The sequence below is a fragment of the Bubalus bubalis genome, chromosome 2 (assembly GCF_019923935.1).
Source record: "Bubalus bubalis isolate 160015118507 breed Murrah chromosome 2, NDDB_SH_1, whole genome shotgun sequence".
NCBI classification, from domain to species: domain Eukaryota; kingdom Metazoa; phylum Chordata; class Mammalia; order Artiodactyla; family Bovidae; genus Bubalus; species Bubalus bubalis.
Genome location: NC_059158.1, coordinates 168,395,446 through 168,410,789, shown reverse-complemented (window position 1 = coordinate 168,410,789; position 15,344 = coordinate 168,395,446). Strand labels below are relative to the sequence as shown.

The window sequence follows — 15,344 nt, the reverse complement described above, 5'->3', positions numbered from 1 at the left end:
ACTGGTCCTGTACAAAGAGGTTTTGTTTTGTTTGCTGGGCCATGAAAGGCAGAGGGCATTTGGTGTAATCAGTGGGAATCATGAGTAGGATATTAGAGACCCATGCAGAAGCTCAAAGGTAAGATGGCTCTTTCTATGCCAGGTCAACTATATGAAAATATTTGACTCTTGAATCATTTGCGCGCAACTAATTCCTGCTTTCTTCAAAAAGGACTGTCAGGTTTTTCACTTAATTGACAGTTGTTGCCCTTTCCCAGGTCTGCTTTGTGAACCTGGATGTGAACAAGGATGCATGCAGCACGGAGCGCCTGCAGCAGGTAACTCGGGGAACTGAGCTCTGGGAGCTCCCTTCAAGGGCTGGCTGCACTGACGAGAGACCCATCATGGCTCTGCCTCAGTGATGCTCGCTTTGTAGGAGACTCATTAATTAGATGATTTCATCACAGCCCATCTCCCTGACCTCCTCCTGACATTTTTCTACACAGTTTGCTCTCCTTACATTTGAGAATTGCTTTCCCAAATAGTCTAGGCTGTTTCCTAAGCAGTCTCTTTCTCCTGCGCCCCCAGTGCCTAGGAGTGACTTTTCTACTGCCCCCTTCTATGCACTCAAGCACTCTTTCTGTGATGACTTTTCCAGTTTTTCCAAAACCTGCTTGATACCAGCTAGCCCTTCCCTCTGGCTTGCTCCTTCTTGCTGCTCTCATCAAATATTTTATATCTAACCTCAGTTTCTCAGCCCCACACTCATCTGGGACTCACATTTTTTGCACTCTGTGGGAGATAAATATTCCAAATTTATCCAAGGTTGTGAGATTTCTGATGTAAATCCTTGACAACATGCAAAAACCTGAAGACTCACTCAATCCTTTGGAACCAGAGCCTGTAGGTACAATGGGAAGAGTTCGTTAATGTGATATGATTTATCATTTCATGCCCAAAGCTGAAGATGGTTTGATTTTACTGTTTGGTACAACACTCTTTAATGTATAATAGTATACCATTTGCATCTTGATTGCCATAGGACAGTGGATCTGAAATTACTCAGTTACTCCTATAACTTCTTTTTCTTCACAGTGCTCCACCTGAAGATTCTCAAATTTAATTGGCCATACAGATAATTTATTACAGATTTCCACTGAGCCCCAAATATCCCTCATCTGTGTAGTACTATAGAGATTTTCAAAAGAAATTATACAAATAATTTCATTTTATAAAATTGTGGTGCTAAGTCGATCAGAGAGAGCAGGAAGGAACAAGCAAGCTGTCATCTTAAGAACTGTGTGTTTCCATCAAACTTTATGATACAGAAAATATGCATTATAGCATAACAGCATTTTTCCCACTTTTATTTCTCCAATTAATGTGATCTTCATGGAAACAAAAATGTTTCAGCAGTGATCTTTGGGACAGCTATTGCAGTATTTAAATATGCAAATAGATTGCAGATATTAATTTTTAAATATGTGTGAAATGAAAATTTGGTAATATGAAAATTACATTTTCAGAGTATATAAAATAAATATGTAGATGTGTATTTCTGATTAATCTGTTGTATATGAATTTCTTAGAATTCTCTGTGTTCTCAGGTTTTGATTTTTTTTTGTATCAAATAAACATTCTTATTTTGATATGAAAAAAATAAATATATATGTGTAGCACAATAAAAGACTAAAGCAAAAAAAATGAAGACTGTATTTAACAAATTTATGACTGATTCGAGACAGTCTTTGGCTATTGCTTAAGGGCATACATAAGCTGATTTAGCTACATAAAGTTGTTCATCTCATCTTTCTGGATTTCAGAATACTTATGTGTGAAAATGAAGTGATAGTGCTGCCTAATTCATTTAGGGGTATTGCAGTGATTGAGTGTAGCAATGTACCATACATGCAGTCCTTAATATGGTACCTCATATATACAGAAAAATCAATGCCAGTAATTATTTTATTATTAATATTATTACTGGGGGCTTCCCAGGTGGCGCTGGTGGTAAAGAACCTACCTGCCAATGCAGGAGACATAGGAGACTCGGGTTTGATCTCTTAGTTGGGAAGATCCCCTGGAGGAAGGTATGACTACCTACTCCAGTATTCTTGCTTGGAGAATCCCATGGACAGAAGAGCCTGGCAGACTACAGTCCACAGGGTCGTACAGAGTCAGACATGACTGAAGTGACTTACCAGGCAATTTTATTATTATTAGCTTCATTAGAACACATGATTATTAGTCAACGAGTCTCTTATTCAAGGACTTAAAAGGGAAGAAAATTCCCAAACTACCATGGATGCCTGTGGTGTCACGATAAAAATCATGAAGTGTTTATATTTTGGGAAACTTCAAACTAAAAATTGTTAAATCTTTATGTCTAGGAAATTTTCTATTCCAATCTAAACCTTTATGCTTCAATTTTATACAATCACTTCTCGTAATAATCTTAGTAGATTCAGTCATCTATATTATGAATGGTTATATGAGTATATTAGTTTTGCAAGTAAAATAATTTTGAGGTAGTATTTTGGAAGTGAAAATAAATTATCTTAAGTAATAAAGATTCTTGTTCTACAGAAGTTGGTCAATGTTTCACCAGATCTTCCAAAACTTATAAGCTCCATGAATGTCCAACAGCCAAAAGAAAATGAAATTGTCCTCCTAAGTGGGTTAACAGCTGGAAACCTACAGGCAGATTTTGAAGTTTCACAGGTAAGAAATAGTAGCTCTTGATAAGCAATTCAATTCACTAGTAAGTTATCTGCGGTCAGCTCCTGGCACAAATCAATAAGAGGCCCAAATGAATGCAATATGTAGACTCCCATAGCATGTGAATCTAAACGTCTTTGTATCCTATAATAGACTTTACTTGTACTTCTTTTAAATATTACCCCTTAAAGTCTGACAGAGTTTCCCTTACATTGATTTCTAACATATATTATCTTCTCAAGTTTATGGTACTAAGTTGCACTTAAACTAGAGCAAACACACCAGGCATTGATTGGTTAGCTTGGTTTTCTACTAATTTACTGAGTAATCAAAACCAGAATTGTCTTCTGTTTCAGAAAAAATAGCAAAATTCTAATTCATACCATGTAATGCCAAAATGGCATAATTTCTTCTTTCTGGATGCTATTTATTTTTTAGGCTATATCAAACCAGCCAAGCTAATAAATACAGGATAGCAGTCCCAAAGATGAAAATGGAGTTTCCTAGGCCCAAAATGAAGTTCCCAGAAGAAAAGAAAATAGAGTTTAAAATACTATTATCATTCAATCTACTAAACTAATGTTCGTTATTATTAAATAAATAATTATAATGCTGAAGAAAATTTAACATTTTAAATTGTTTAATCAATTTACATAAAATTTCTAAAGACATACTGTATAAAAGATTGTGAATGTTCTCACATAAGATATGTGAATAGTGATTGATAACTACAGACTAAAATAATGAGCATTTATTTTCTTCTATAAATTGTTCTTCCTTGTGTTTTAGTTTTGCTGGAAAGTTTTTAAATCTTCTTTTATTTTTTAATCCTTCAAAATATCCAAAAACTTTTAGTGGGCCACCCACTATTTCTTTCCATACTTCAGATGCTCAGTGAAAATCTACATACAAAAAAAAAAAATAGAAAAAAGAAAAAAAGAAAATCTACATACAGCCCGTTACAATTTGCTCCTCAAGACTAGACCAAGATTATTCCCAATCTAATAACACATTTCTTTAGTGAGAAAATTAATTGTTTGAAAAGAGAATATGGAAGTGGACCTAAGTACTGCCTATTTATATTAGGCAAAGCCATAATAACCAAACATATTTTTTCAAACCTGAGTTTTAAGAGTGGTTTCTGCACCAGACCTATTAGTTATGATTTCTAGTTAAACTCTCCAAGAGGAGAGTTGGAAAAAACACAGGAACTGGAGTCCAGAGACCTGAACTGCAGCGGTGGTTCTTCTCCTTTATATTTCTGTGACGTGGGTGAATGGAGAGACAGAGATTGACACATATACACAATTGATGCTATGTATAAAATCGATAACTAATGAGAACTCTACTCAGGTCTCTGTGGCTACCTAAATGGGCAGGAAATCCAAAACAGAGGGGATATATGTATGCATAACTTGACTCACTTGGCTGTACAGCAGAAACTAACACAACACTGTAAAGCAACTAGACTCCAATAAAAAATTTGTTTAAAAAGAATTGGCCTTTCTGTACCTCTATCTGTAACAGGGCAGTAGCACCAGCAACCTTGTAGAAAAGGGTTAACATTAGAGGCAATAAGATATACGAAGCACCTAATAGACTATCATAAAAATCATATACTAATATCTGCCACTATTTTTAATTAATTTTTATTGGAGTATAGTTTCTTTACCCTGCTGTGTTAGTTTCTACTGTACAGCAAAATGAATCAGCCATACAAATGTTGATACCTGTATCCCCTCTCTTTTGGATTTCCTTTCCATTTAGGTCACCACAGTGCATTGAATAGAGTTCCCTGTGCTATTCAGCGTATTCTTCTTAGTAATCTATTTTATACATAGTATCAGTAGTGTATATGTGCCAATCCCAATCTCCCAATTCCTCCCACCCATAGCCCTTTTCCCCTTGGTGTATCTCCCATTATTTTCCAGCCTCTTCTGTTTGCCATCATGTACCTAAGACGCCCAGGATATTTATTTACTTTCAAGAAGATTGTAAACAAAATACAGTTTCTTCCTAAGGGTACCACATCTGTGTAACATCGCATGTTTAGTAACATCCTTTCCCTAAGTCTGTCTTGAAGTATGACTTAACTGCTTATATTACTTTGTTAACATTCCTTTTAATTTCTGTCCCATTTCACCTTATGTTATTTATATTTAGTCTAAATGATATAAAACAATGAATCATTTTAATCTGTATATGTGACAATTTCATATGGTTCAACTTTGTAATGATTTTTATTCCTATGTGACCTACTGGGAATATATCATACCGTATTCCCTAGAGTAATTGTTTGATTCGTGTTTGTACCTCATTTTCATAGAAGAAAATCTATGATAAACCTAGACAGCATATTAAAAAGCAGAGACATTACTTCGCCAACAAAGGTCCATCTAGTCAAAGTTATGGTTTTTTCAGTAGTCATGTATGGATATGAGAGTTGGACCATAAAGAAAGCTGAGAGTCGAAGAATTGATGCTTTTGAACTGTGGTGTTGGAGAAGACTCTTGAGAGTCCCTTGGACTGCAAGGAGATCAAACCAGTCAGTCCTAAAGGAAATCAGTCCTGAATATTCATTGGAAGGACTGATACTGAAGCTGAATACTTTGGCCACCTGATGCAAAGAGCCAACTCACTGGAAAAGACCCTGATGCTGGGAAAGATTGAAGGTGGGAGGAGAAGGGGATGACAGAGGATGAGATGGTTGGATGGCATCTTCAAGTCTATGGGAATGAGTTTGAGCAAGCTCTGGGAGTTTGTGATGGACAGGGAAGCCTGATGTGCTGCAGTCCATGGGGTCACAAAGAGTCAGACAAGACTAAGCAACTGAACTGAACTGAACTTGTACTTCCCAGCATATCTTGCATATAATAGGCACTCAGAAAATATCTGGCAAATTTCACTTTATTGTCTTACTTCTGAATTCAGTGGAAATAAAAGTAATCAAGTCAGCCACCATTACTCTATAGCAGTGGGTCCTCACCATTTGGGGGAATCATAGATTCTTTGTGAATTTCACAGAATCTATAGCCCAGTACTTCTCAAAAGTTAATGCATGTAGGAATCACCAAAAGTTTTCTTGAAAATGTAGATTCTGATGTGGTAGACCTGGGTGGAGTCTGAGATTATATATTTCTATCAGGCTCCCATGTGATGCTGAGGCTGGTAGTACACAAACCACACGTTGAAAAGCAAGGCCACCTTCCTTGAGAAAAGACCCAGTCACTTAAGCACATAGATAAATCTTATTTCTGAGCCTCCTAGGGACCCCTGTACTCAGAGAATGATTGAATTTTTCATTTTATAATCATCTGTCTTAGAGTTACTCTAATTATATATAGTATACAGTCAAAGAGATTGATAAATGATATTTACACACAAAGATATACTACTTTCAGAGATACAATATGAATATCTATGTGTACGTGTTCTTCTGCATGTATGCATCCTCACCACTCGCACACACACATATACTTATATACATACATATATGTAATACATTCAGATATCTACATTCAAACTCAAGCATTTCAAAATGGCAAGTTAACTAGGATGAGACCTAATTACCTCCAACCACAGATAAGCATGTGTTTTAAATAATCTCTTTTTATAAGAGGAACATGTAGACATAAAATATTCCCAAGCATTTTAAATTCCATCTTGAGATAAATTTATCTTCCCTTTGCCCACTGTTGTTTCCATGCAAATAATTTTCTCTTAAAAATTGCTAGAAATCAGCATATTGTTCCTCTTACAAAGATGAAAACCCCAATGCACAAGTCATATGTGTAACTTACTAGTAATCTGTGCAAGGGTGACTGAGACTTTACTGTTGTTCTAACGAACGACACTATGAATGGTGAAAATATGCAGTGGAGAATGGGGAGGCAGTCTGTAGCCTTGGAACTGAGGAGAATCAGCAGGTCTCCGTGGGACACCCTCCAGTGATCTGTCTCCCTCACTGCTGGCCCCATAAACCTGTCCTTTAGAGAGGATTTGATCACTTTCAGTGGATCTTTTTACATCTCATTTTGGCTGCTTGTTCAAATGAACACTACAAATTATAAAATATAACCATAGTTGATAGAACACTTTCCATCTGTGTGAAATACTAGCAAAGAGGTTGTACTGAATATCAGAAAGGCAGAAAAACTATTGGTCTGAGAACCTGGGAATCATTTAATCAAAAGGAGCATCCAAGACAGCTTTAACTTTCCCCTCGGCTTTATTAAATTTTAGACAGCCTTATTCCTAACTCCAGGCCCCAAACCTCCCTTTTCTTAGAATATTGATTTTAGAGAACTTATTTTTATAAATTGCTTCTCTGCCCCATTGAGATATAAATCATTTTAAAAGCTTTTGACACTGTACAACCCAAGAATGTCTTTCTCAAGGACCTTGGACCCATCTCTTGGAAATGTCATCAAAGAAGTTAGTGTCCCTATGTCTTTGGAAGGATGGGAGCCTAACTTCTGCAGGCACTTTGCTCCAATTTACAAAACTACCTCCAGCCAAGAAGATACAAGAAGTTTCCTTTTCCTAAGCAAACACATGGACTTCAGTCCTCCTGTACCAGCTCTTCAAAACCCTATTGCGTTTTTTTTTGTTTCAGTGGAGTTGTGATCCAACCCAGTTCTGGCCTCCTTCTCTTATTTTAAAAGCTTTGAATGAAGTCTTCTGTGCCTGCTAAACTTTGCCTAGTGCAATTTTCACCTAGACAGGAGAGAACAAAAATATGCCATACAGCTAGTCAACTTTTCTCCTAGATACCCTGTGTTCCAAAGCACCATTTGAATTTTTTCAAGCAGTTCATCAATATACACCCTGAAGATATTCCAAGTATTTTGGAATATCCCCATTCCTTCTAATGGGAGAGACTAATAGAAGAAAGGTTGGAGGCAATGGTTTTATATTTTCTCTTGTGTGTGTGTGTGTGTGTGTGTGTGTGTGTGTGTGCTGTTGTGTTGGACTCTATGTGACCCCACAGACCGTAGCCCACCAGGCTTCTCTGTCCATGGGATTCTCCAGACAAGAACACTGGACTGGGTTGCCATTTCTTTCTCCAGGGGATCTTCCTGACCCAAGGATCAAACTCGCATCTCTTACATCTCATGCATTGGCAGGTGGATCCTTTACCACTAGCATCCCCCAAGAATCTCCGTGGTATTTTGTTGTTGTTGTTGTTTTTAACAAATGCCTTTTTCTCTCTCTACTTGCAGTGTCCTTGGATGTCAGATGTCTGCTTGGTCCAGTGTGCAAGAGGGAACAGACCAAACAGTACCAATTGCATCATCTTTGAAATCAACAAATTTTTGATTGGTCTGGAACTGGTACAGGAGCGGCAGCTCCACCTTGAAACAAACATCTTGAAAGTGGAGGATGACACGAACTGTTCCTTGTCTTCAATTGAAGAAGACTTTCTCACCGCATCCGAACACTTGGAGGAGGAAAGTGAAGTGGAAGAGTATAGGAATGGTGAGAACTTTCCTGTAAAATGAATGTGCATCCTGAAATTAGTCACCCTATAAAAATGCCTTGGTTACATTTCAGAAAAGTTTCAGGCCACATCAGTTTGGCTGACGCATCACAATCTTCACATAAGAAGTTTCAGGAGGGAGAGAGAATAAGAAAACACTAGTGAGGATGCTGACGGAGGCACTTTAACAGATTTAATGGTTAGATGGCCCCATTCTCCGTAAAGATGCCTTAGGGATGCTGAAGGAAATCTCTGTTTTAAAACAAAATCTTCCTGCCTGCCAAGAGGTGGAGACTATCACTTGGAGGAAAGTTAATTTCCCTAAGATTTCCATTAAAGCCATCTGTTAGCTGAGGCTGAGTGAGATTGGCCTGAATCCGAGTGCTGCCTCTTTGAGGCTGTGAAAGCTGGGGCCAGTGATCTAAGTCTTTCTGAGCTCCAGTTTCCTTATCCATAATTTGGGAGTATAACAGTGCCCGCAGAACTATTATATGTATTATATTTAGCCATTTAAAATACATATTTGTTACATTTCTGGGCTTTCCAGGTGGCTCATTGGTAAAGAATCTGCCTACCTATGCAGGAGCCACAAGAGACCTGTGTTAGATCCCTGGGTTAGTAAGATCCCCTGGAGGAGGAAATGGTAACCCAGTCCAGTATTCTTGCCTGGGAAATCCCATGGACAGAGGAGCCTGACAGGCTGCAGTCCATGGGGTCGCTCGGACATGACTGAGCCAGCATGATTATTTTTCCAGGGCAGGAGCAAGTAACCCAGAAAAGTTCTTGCTGCTGCTGCTAAGTCGCTTCAGTCGTGTCCGACTCTGTGCGACCCCATAGATGGCAGCCCATCAGCCTCCTCCATCCACTGGATTTTCCAGGCAAGAGTACTGGAGTGGGTTGCCATTGCCTTCTCCAGAAAAGTGCTTAGCGTGTGTTTATTAATTCTTTCTTTTGACTCATTAATAGAGCTCAGTGAACAATGAGTTGCTCTTCCCCAAATAGGAAGGGATACTCCAGATTCTGTTCTCACTGTCCTTGGGGCACAAGAGAAACTCTCTCAAAAAGGCCCACAATATCCTACATATCCTGCCTTCTCCCTCTGTACCCACTGGGCAGCTGCAAGACACAGCTGTCTTGGTTACTTTCTTGCCAAAGCACGGTGACCAGCCCTCAGCTCCCAGATGCCCTCTTCCACTCTAGCACTGGCATTTGTACTCCACACTGAAAGCCATTCTGTTGAGGGCAGTTCACAATGAAACTCAAAAGCTTTTGCAGATTCATATTTCTTGAAGAAATATTCAAAATACTATTTTCAAAAAACAGAAAGAAAAAGATAACTGATCCTTTAAGGCATTTTTGGAAATAAAGATTATTTTAGACTCATGTGAACCTGCTATCTAAAAAGCAATGGTGCATGTAACTTCTCGAATTATGGCTTTTTATGTTTGTTTGTTTTTGTCTCTGTTCCATTTATATCTGCTCTGATCTTTATGATTTCTTTCCTTCTACTAACTTTGGGTTTTGTTTGTTCTTCTTTCTCTAAAAAAATAGTACAAATGAACTTATTTATAAAACAGAAATAGAGTCACAGATGTCGAAAACAGACTCATGATTACCAGGTGGAAATGGTCGGGGGGGGCGGGTGGCGGGCTGGGAGATTGGGAGTGACATATACACACTGTGCTGTGTTGTACGTAGTCGCTCAGTCATGTCCAACTCTTTGCAACCCCATGAGCTGTAGCCAACCAGGCTCCTCTGTCCTTGGGATTCTCCAGGGAAGAATACCAGAGTAGGTTTCCATGCCCTCCTCCAGAGGATCTTCCCAACCCAGGGATTGAACCTAGGTCTCCCGCATTGCAGTTGGGTTCTTTACCATCTGAGTCACCAGGGAGGCCCAAAAATGCTGAAGGGGGTGGCCTCTCCCTTCTCCAGGGGAACTTCCCAACTCAGGAATTGAACCAGGGTCTCCTGCATTGCAGGCGAATTCTTTACCAGCTGAGCCACCCAGGAAGCCCCATATACACACTACTGTATATAAAATAGGTAACTAATAAGAACCTACCGTATAGGGCAGGGAACTGTATTCAATACTTTGTAATGACCTACCTGGGAAAAAAATCTAAAAATGACTGGGTGTGTATATATATATATATATATATATATATATATATAATTGATTCACTTTTCTGCATACCTAAAACCAACACAACAATGTAAATCAACTGTACTCCAATAAAAAAAAGTACTCAGAATTGCAAAAAATGGAGTAAAAGCAGATGATCAAAAGTGAAAAAATAAACAATATTTTTACTTAAATAAAATAAATAAGTAGTATCATTTTCTCTTTACCAGGTTATGAAAATATAAATGTCTCAACCAGTATCTTGGAAAATAAAAAGCCAAAGGAAGCCACTAAGGAGGAATGGAACTACAGCAAGGAAAAATTACTTTATGCATTGGAAGACAAGTACGTTAGCAAATACCATACACCACTGGTTAAAACAGAAGGATCTCTGGGAACAGTGGCAGAATATACAAGTGTGCAGAGTCTAGATCCTTCAGCCAAGATATCAAAGTGGAAAGGTGAAGCTGTGGGGAATCAGCAGTCAACCACAAAGGATTATTATTCAGAAAAGTGTAAAAGTCAAGAAGAAAAATCACAGGCACTATGTAGTCCAGGCAATGCTTATTTCTCAAAGATGGTTAAGAGGGATGGACTTTCTGCATGTGGGACTTCCTCTGAGCGTGACAGCAATTTAGACCCAGGAGACCATGAAGACCGCACAAGCTCTCTTCTTCCCTTACAAGATGGAGAAGCCACAACAGGCGAGTATGCCACGAATTTAGCGGAATCTGTGCTGCAAGATGCATTTATTCGACTCTCTAAGTCTCAGCCTGCCCTCCCCCAAGAATCTGCAGTCAGTGTTTCTGTAGGAAGTGCTCTGCTTCCCAGTGGCTCTTCCACAAAAGATATCGTGGTACCTCAGTCATGGAACGAGCTCCCCAAAATCGTCATTGTCCAGAGTCCAGAAGGCAATGATGCTGGCCCTGAGCCAGGCATCTCCTCGTGGCCCGAGACAGAAGTCTCCAGTGAAACTTCAGGTGTCCCCTCTGGAGAGAACTCCAGCAGACACCCCCAGAGTGCTCTAGAAGTAGCATTAGCTTGTGCAGCCACTGTTATTGGAACCATTTCCAGTCCACAAGCCACAGAAAGATTCAAAATGGAGCAAGAACCTCTGGTTTCACCCCGTCCACTGGGAGGTGATGAGCCTTTGCAAACTCAGGCCTGTCAAGTACTCAAGGACCCCTCCCTGAGTGAATGCTCGTTTGCATCTGCTTTATGCGGCATGGCTCAGGTGGCCAGTGCCGTTGCTGTCTGTGGCCTGGGAGAAACAGGAGAGGTGAAGTGCCCGGTGGCTTCCAGTGGCTTCCTGTCTGCAGTTGAGGCCCCTGCAGCCATCCCCCCACTTTGTGGTTTAGTGGCAGAAAAGAGCATGGAGCTGGGGAATGAAGCCATTGCAGAGGCCTTGCTCAAGGAGGTTGCCTTGGTCTTAACAAGACCTAACGCCTACAGCAGCATTGGAGACCTCATGGAGTCAGTGAATAGGAGGATCATAGAAGCTGTTTCAAAGCCTCAGACCTTGTGCTCAGAAAATGCCCTTGGGAATGAACTGGCACAGACCCTGTCTAATGTTATCCTGAAGCATTCCATTGATGAAATTCACCAGAAAAATAAAATGATAGACCCCAGTGATGACAGGGACTCATCTGAAACCCTGGAATCCTTAATGGAAAGTGTAAATCAGCTGCTCTTCAATGTGATACACTTTACGTTCGAGAAGATGAGCCACCTTGTACAGCTTGGGGGATGCCCCCCTGTCCTTTCTAAGGAGACCATCAGATGGAGGGAAACCGAACCAGACTTCCAGCCAACTGATCAAGCCATTTGTCCAGCATGGACAAAAGCCGCTGAATACTCCAATTGCCATCCACTTAGCAGCCTGCATGTCAGCAGTCCTGTTATCAATGATCTTGTAGATGCTGGACATCCGAAGCAAGATAGCAAGGGTCCAGCACAGTCAGGTCTTTCCCAGATTCCCACACTGCAATCTGAATTATCCTGCAGTACCAGCATGTCTGCTAAAACACCACCCGAGGAAATATATCTGAAAGGATCCGTGGTGGAGGATATGAAAAACCCTCCTGCACCACCCAGTGATAATGAGAATGAATGCAGAACCCCTCCAGAGGAAGAAATGACACCAACAGTTGGCAAGCACAGCACCAGCTCTCAGGACACTGAGGACAGCATCATTGCAAATGCTCAAGAAAAGTACAGTGGTGCCTTGCTTCTGAACAGTGAACTTCAAGTTTGCCCGTCTTTGTTGGGGGATGATTTGCTGCTTCCTGCTCAATCCAGGCTACCAGAAAAAGACCCAGACATATACTGCATTGCAGACTTCGCAGAAGAATTAGCAGAGACGATCGTCTCCATGGCAACGGAAATCGCAGCGATTTGCCTTGACAACTCCAATGGAAAACAACCCTGGTTCTGTGCATGGAAAAGAGGGAATGAGTTTCTGGTTACCCCCAACATCTCCTGCCGATCCTTGAAGAGGAAGAAAGAGAGCCAGGCCAGCGGGGCCACTGTGAGGAAACACAAGCCCCCGCGACTCAGCGAGATCAAGAGGAAAACCGATGAGCACCCGGAGCTGAAAGAGAAGTTGATGAACAGGGTGGTGGACGAGTCCATGAACCTCGAGGACATCCCAGACTCTGTCAGTATTTTTGCAAACGAAGTGGCAGCCAAGATCATGAACCTCACAGAGTTCTCCTTGGTGGACGGTGTATGGCAAGCACAGGGCTACCCCCGGAGTCGGTTACTGGGTGGGGACAGGTGGAACCGCCTGAAGGCCTCCAGCTGCGAGAGCATTCCAGAGGAGGACTCTAACACCCGGGCCTATGTGAACAGCCTGGGTTTAATGAGTACCCTAAGTCAGCCAGTTAGCCGGGCCAGCTCCGTCTCCAAGCAGTCGAGCTGTGAGAGCATCACCGATGAGTTTTCCAGGTTCATGGTGAACCAGATGGAAAATGAAGGAAGAGGCTTCGAGTTACTGCTGGATTACTACGCAGGCAAGAATGCCAGCAGCATCTTGAACTCAGCTGTGCAACAGGCCTGCCGGAAAAACGACCATCTGAGTGTGAAGCCAAGCTGTCCGTCGAAGCAGTCCAGCACCGAGAGCATCACCGAGGAGTTCTACAGGTACATGCTGAGGGACATTGAACGAGAGGGCAAAGACGGCCCCTCCTCCAGGCAAGGCAGCCAGGACTGGACCACTGGCTTGCTCTCGCCTTCTCTGCGGTCCCCCTTGTACTACAGACAGTCGTCTGTGCCCGACGGCAGATCCCCGGGCGCCAGGCTCACGGTGAACGTGCCCATCAAAGCCAACTCCTTAGACGGCTTTTCTCAACACAGCCAGCAAGACTTCCTCAGCGTCCAGCCAGTCGGCGGCGCTTCCTCCTCTGGTCTCTGCAAATCTGACTCTTGCCTGTATCGCAGAGGCGGGGCTGACCACATCACAAACATGTTAATTCACGAGACGTGGGCAAACTCAATCGAGGCTCTCATGCGGAAGAACAAAATTATAGTGGATGATGCCGGCGCGGCTGATGCTGAACCTGCTTCAGGGGGCCCCTCCTTGCAAGTGGAAAAGTGTGCGGGCAGGTTAGCTTCGGGCAGCGTGCCAAGTGGACCAGCTCTGCTTGTGCAGGAGTCTGTGGATTATCCAAGGAAAAACTCAATCACAGAAAGCAGCCATCTCCCAGGGTCGTCCCCAAGCAAAGCTGCTCCTCTTACAAGTCACAGCAGTTTAGATTTTAAAAAGGAAACTCCCTCATGCCACCATGCGGTCCCTCTAAGCCACACCCGGCGATCACTTTGCTCAAGGGAAGTGCCTTTAATCCAGATCGAAACAGATCAGAGAGAAGAATGTGTGGGAGAATCTGAACACATTATTTCCGAACGCAGCCCCCTAGAGGAAAAAGAAAGGTGTTTGGAAGAAGAAAAGGTCCCAGAGGCAGGGAAGGGTGAAGACGCTGCCCTGAGTGCCTGCCAGAACCCCAGGTGAGTGAGTAATCTCTTAGACGAACTAAGGTTCATGGGACTGCAGTTTGCACCTTAATCACTAGTTATTCTAAATCTTAGGAAGTTATTGGTGCAGGAACTGAATTCCTGAGATAGTCATTGGCCTCCCTGAGTTAATATACACTTTCCCAGGTGGTGCTAGTGGTAAAGAACCCTCCTGCCAATGCAGGAGACACAAGAAATATGGGTTCAGACCCTGCGTTGGGAAGATCCCCTGGAGGAGGCATGGCAACACACGCCAGTATTCATGCCTGGAGACATGTCCATGCCTATGGACAGAGGAGCCTGGCGAGCTACAGTCCAGAGGGTGACAAAGAGTCAGACACGAAGTGACTTAGCATACGTATAATAGAAAGGCAGAAGTAAATTTTTTTAAATTTCTAAACAGATTAGATTTCTGTGTATAATAAAAGAAATGCGATATCATTCTCCCCATTAAAATTAATCTCCCGTAGTAAGCTACCTTTTGAAATTAATTCATGGCAACTTTCAAGCAAAAAAGAAAACACATCAACTTGATCACTTGAAAAAAAAGCTAAATTTAAATAAGTTTTAATATTGGAATCTGACATTAAATATTTTGGTGTAATTTTCCCCCAGGTTCTCTCGAGTTTTTCTTTCTTGTCTTACTCTAAAGATCTTTGCAAGGACACCATGTCCCACAGTGCTGACTCTTTAGATTCATAGTATAATACAGGCTTCCATGCAAGTGGTAAAAAATACCTGCCAACCCATGAGATACAGTTTGATCCCTGGGTGGGAAAGATTCCCTGGAGAAGGAAATGGCAGCTCATTCCAGTTTTTGTGCCTGGAAAATTCTATGGTCAGAGAAGCCTGGCAGGCTACAGACCAAGGGGTTGCAAGAGAATCAGACACAACTTAGCAACTAAATTTCAACATAATCACGGTAGGGTAAGTGCAGAAATAAACACTGGGATGTTGTTATTTCAATAGTTCTTTTTCCAGAAAATCATAATGCAGGTGACAGTGCATTTTGAATTTGACATAAGGTAATTATTTCTC

General features: G+C 41.4%; 1 protein-coding gene across 2 annotated transcripts in view; it reads left to right on the top strand.

Moving 5' to 3' along the window:
* The window catches only part of LOC102410994 (SPHK1 interactor, AKAP domain containing), a 136,944-nt gene that overhangs the window by 89,854 nt on the left and 31,746 nt on the right, over positions 1-15,344 (top strand). For both annotated transcript variants that reach the window (XM_006047107.4, XM_025278383.3), the window contains exons 3-6: positions 258-317; positions 2,566-2,700; positions 7,920-8,175; positions 10,529-14,300. In XM_006047107.4, coding sequence (XP_006047169.4) covers positions 258-317; positions 2,566-2,700; positions 7,920-8,175; positions 10,529-14,300 — 4,223 coding nt within the window. The remainder of the gene's footprint in view (positions 1-257; positions 318-2,565; positions 2,701-7,919; positions 8,176-10,528; positions 14,301-15,344) is intronic.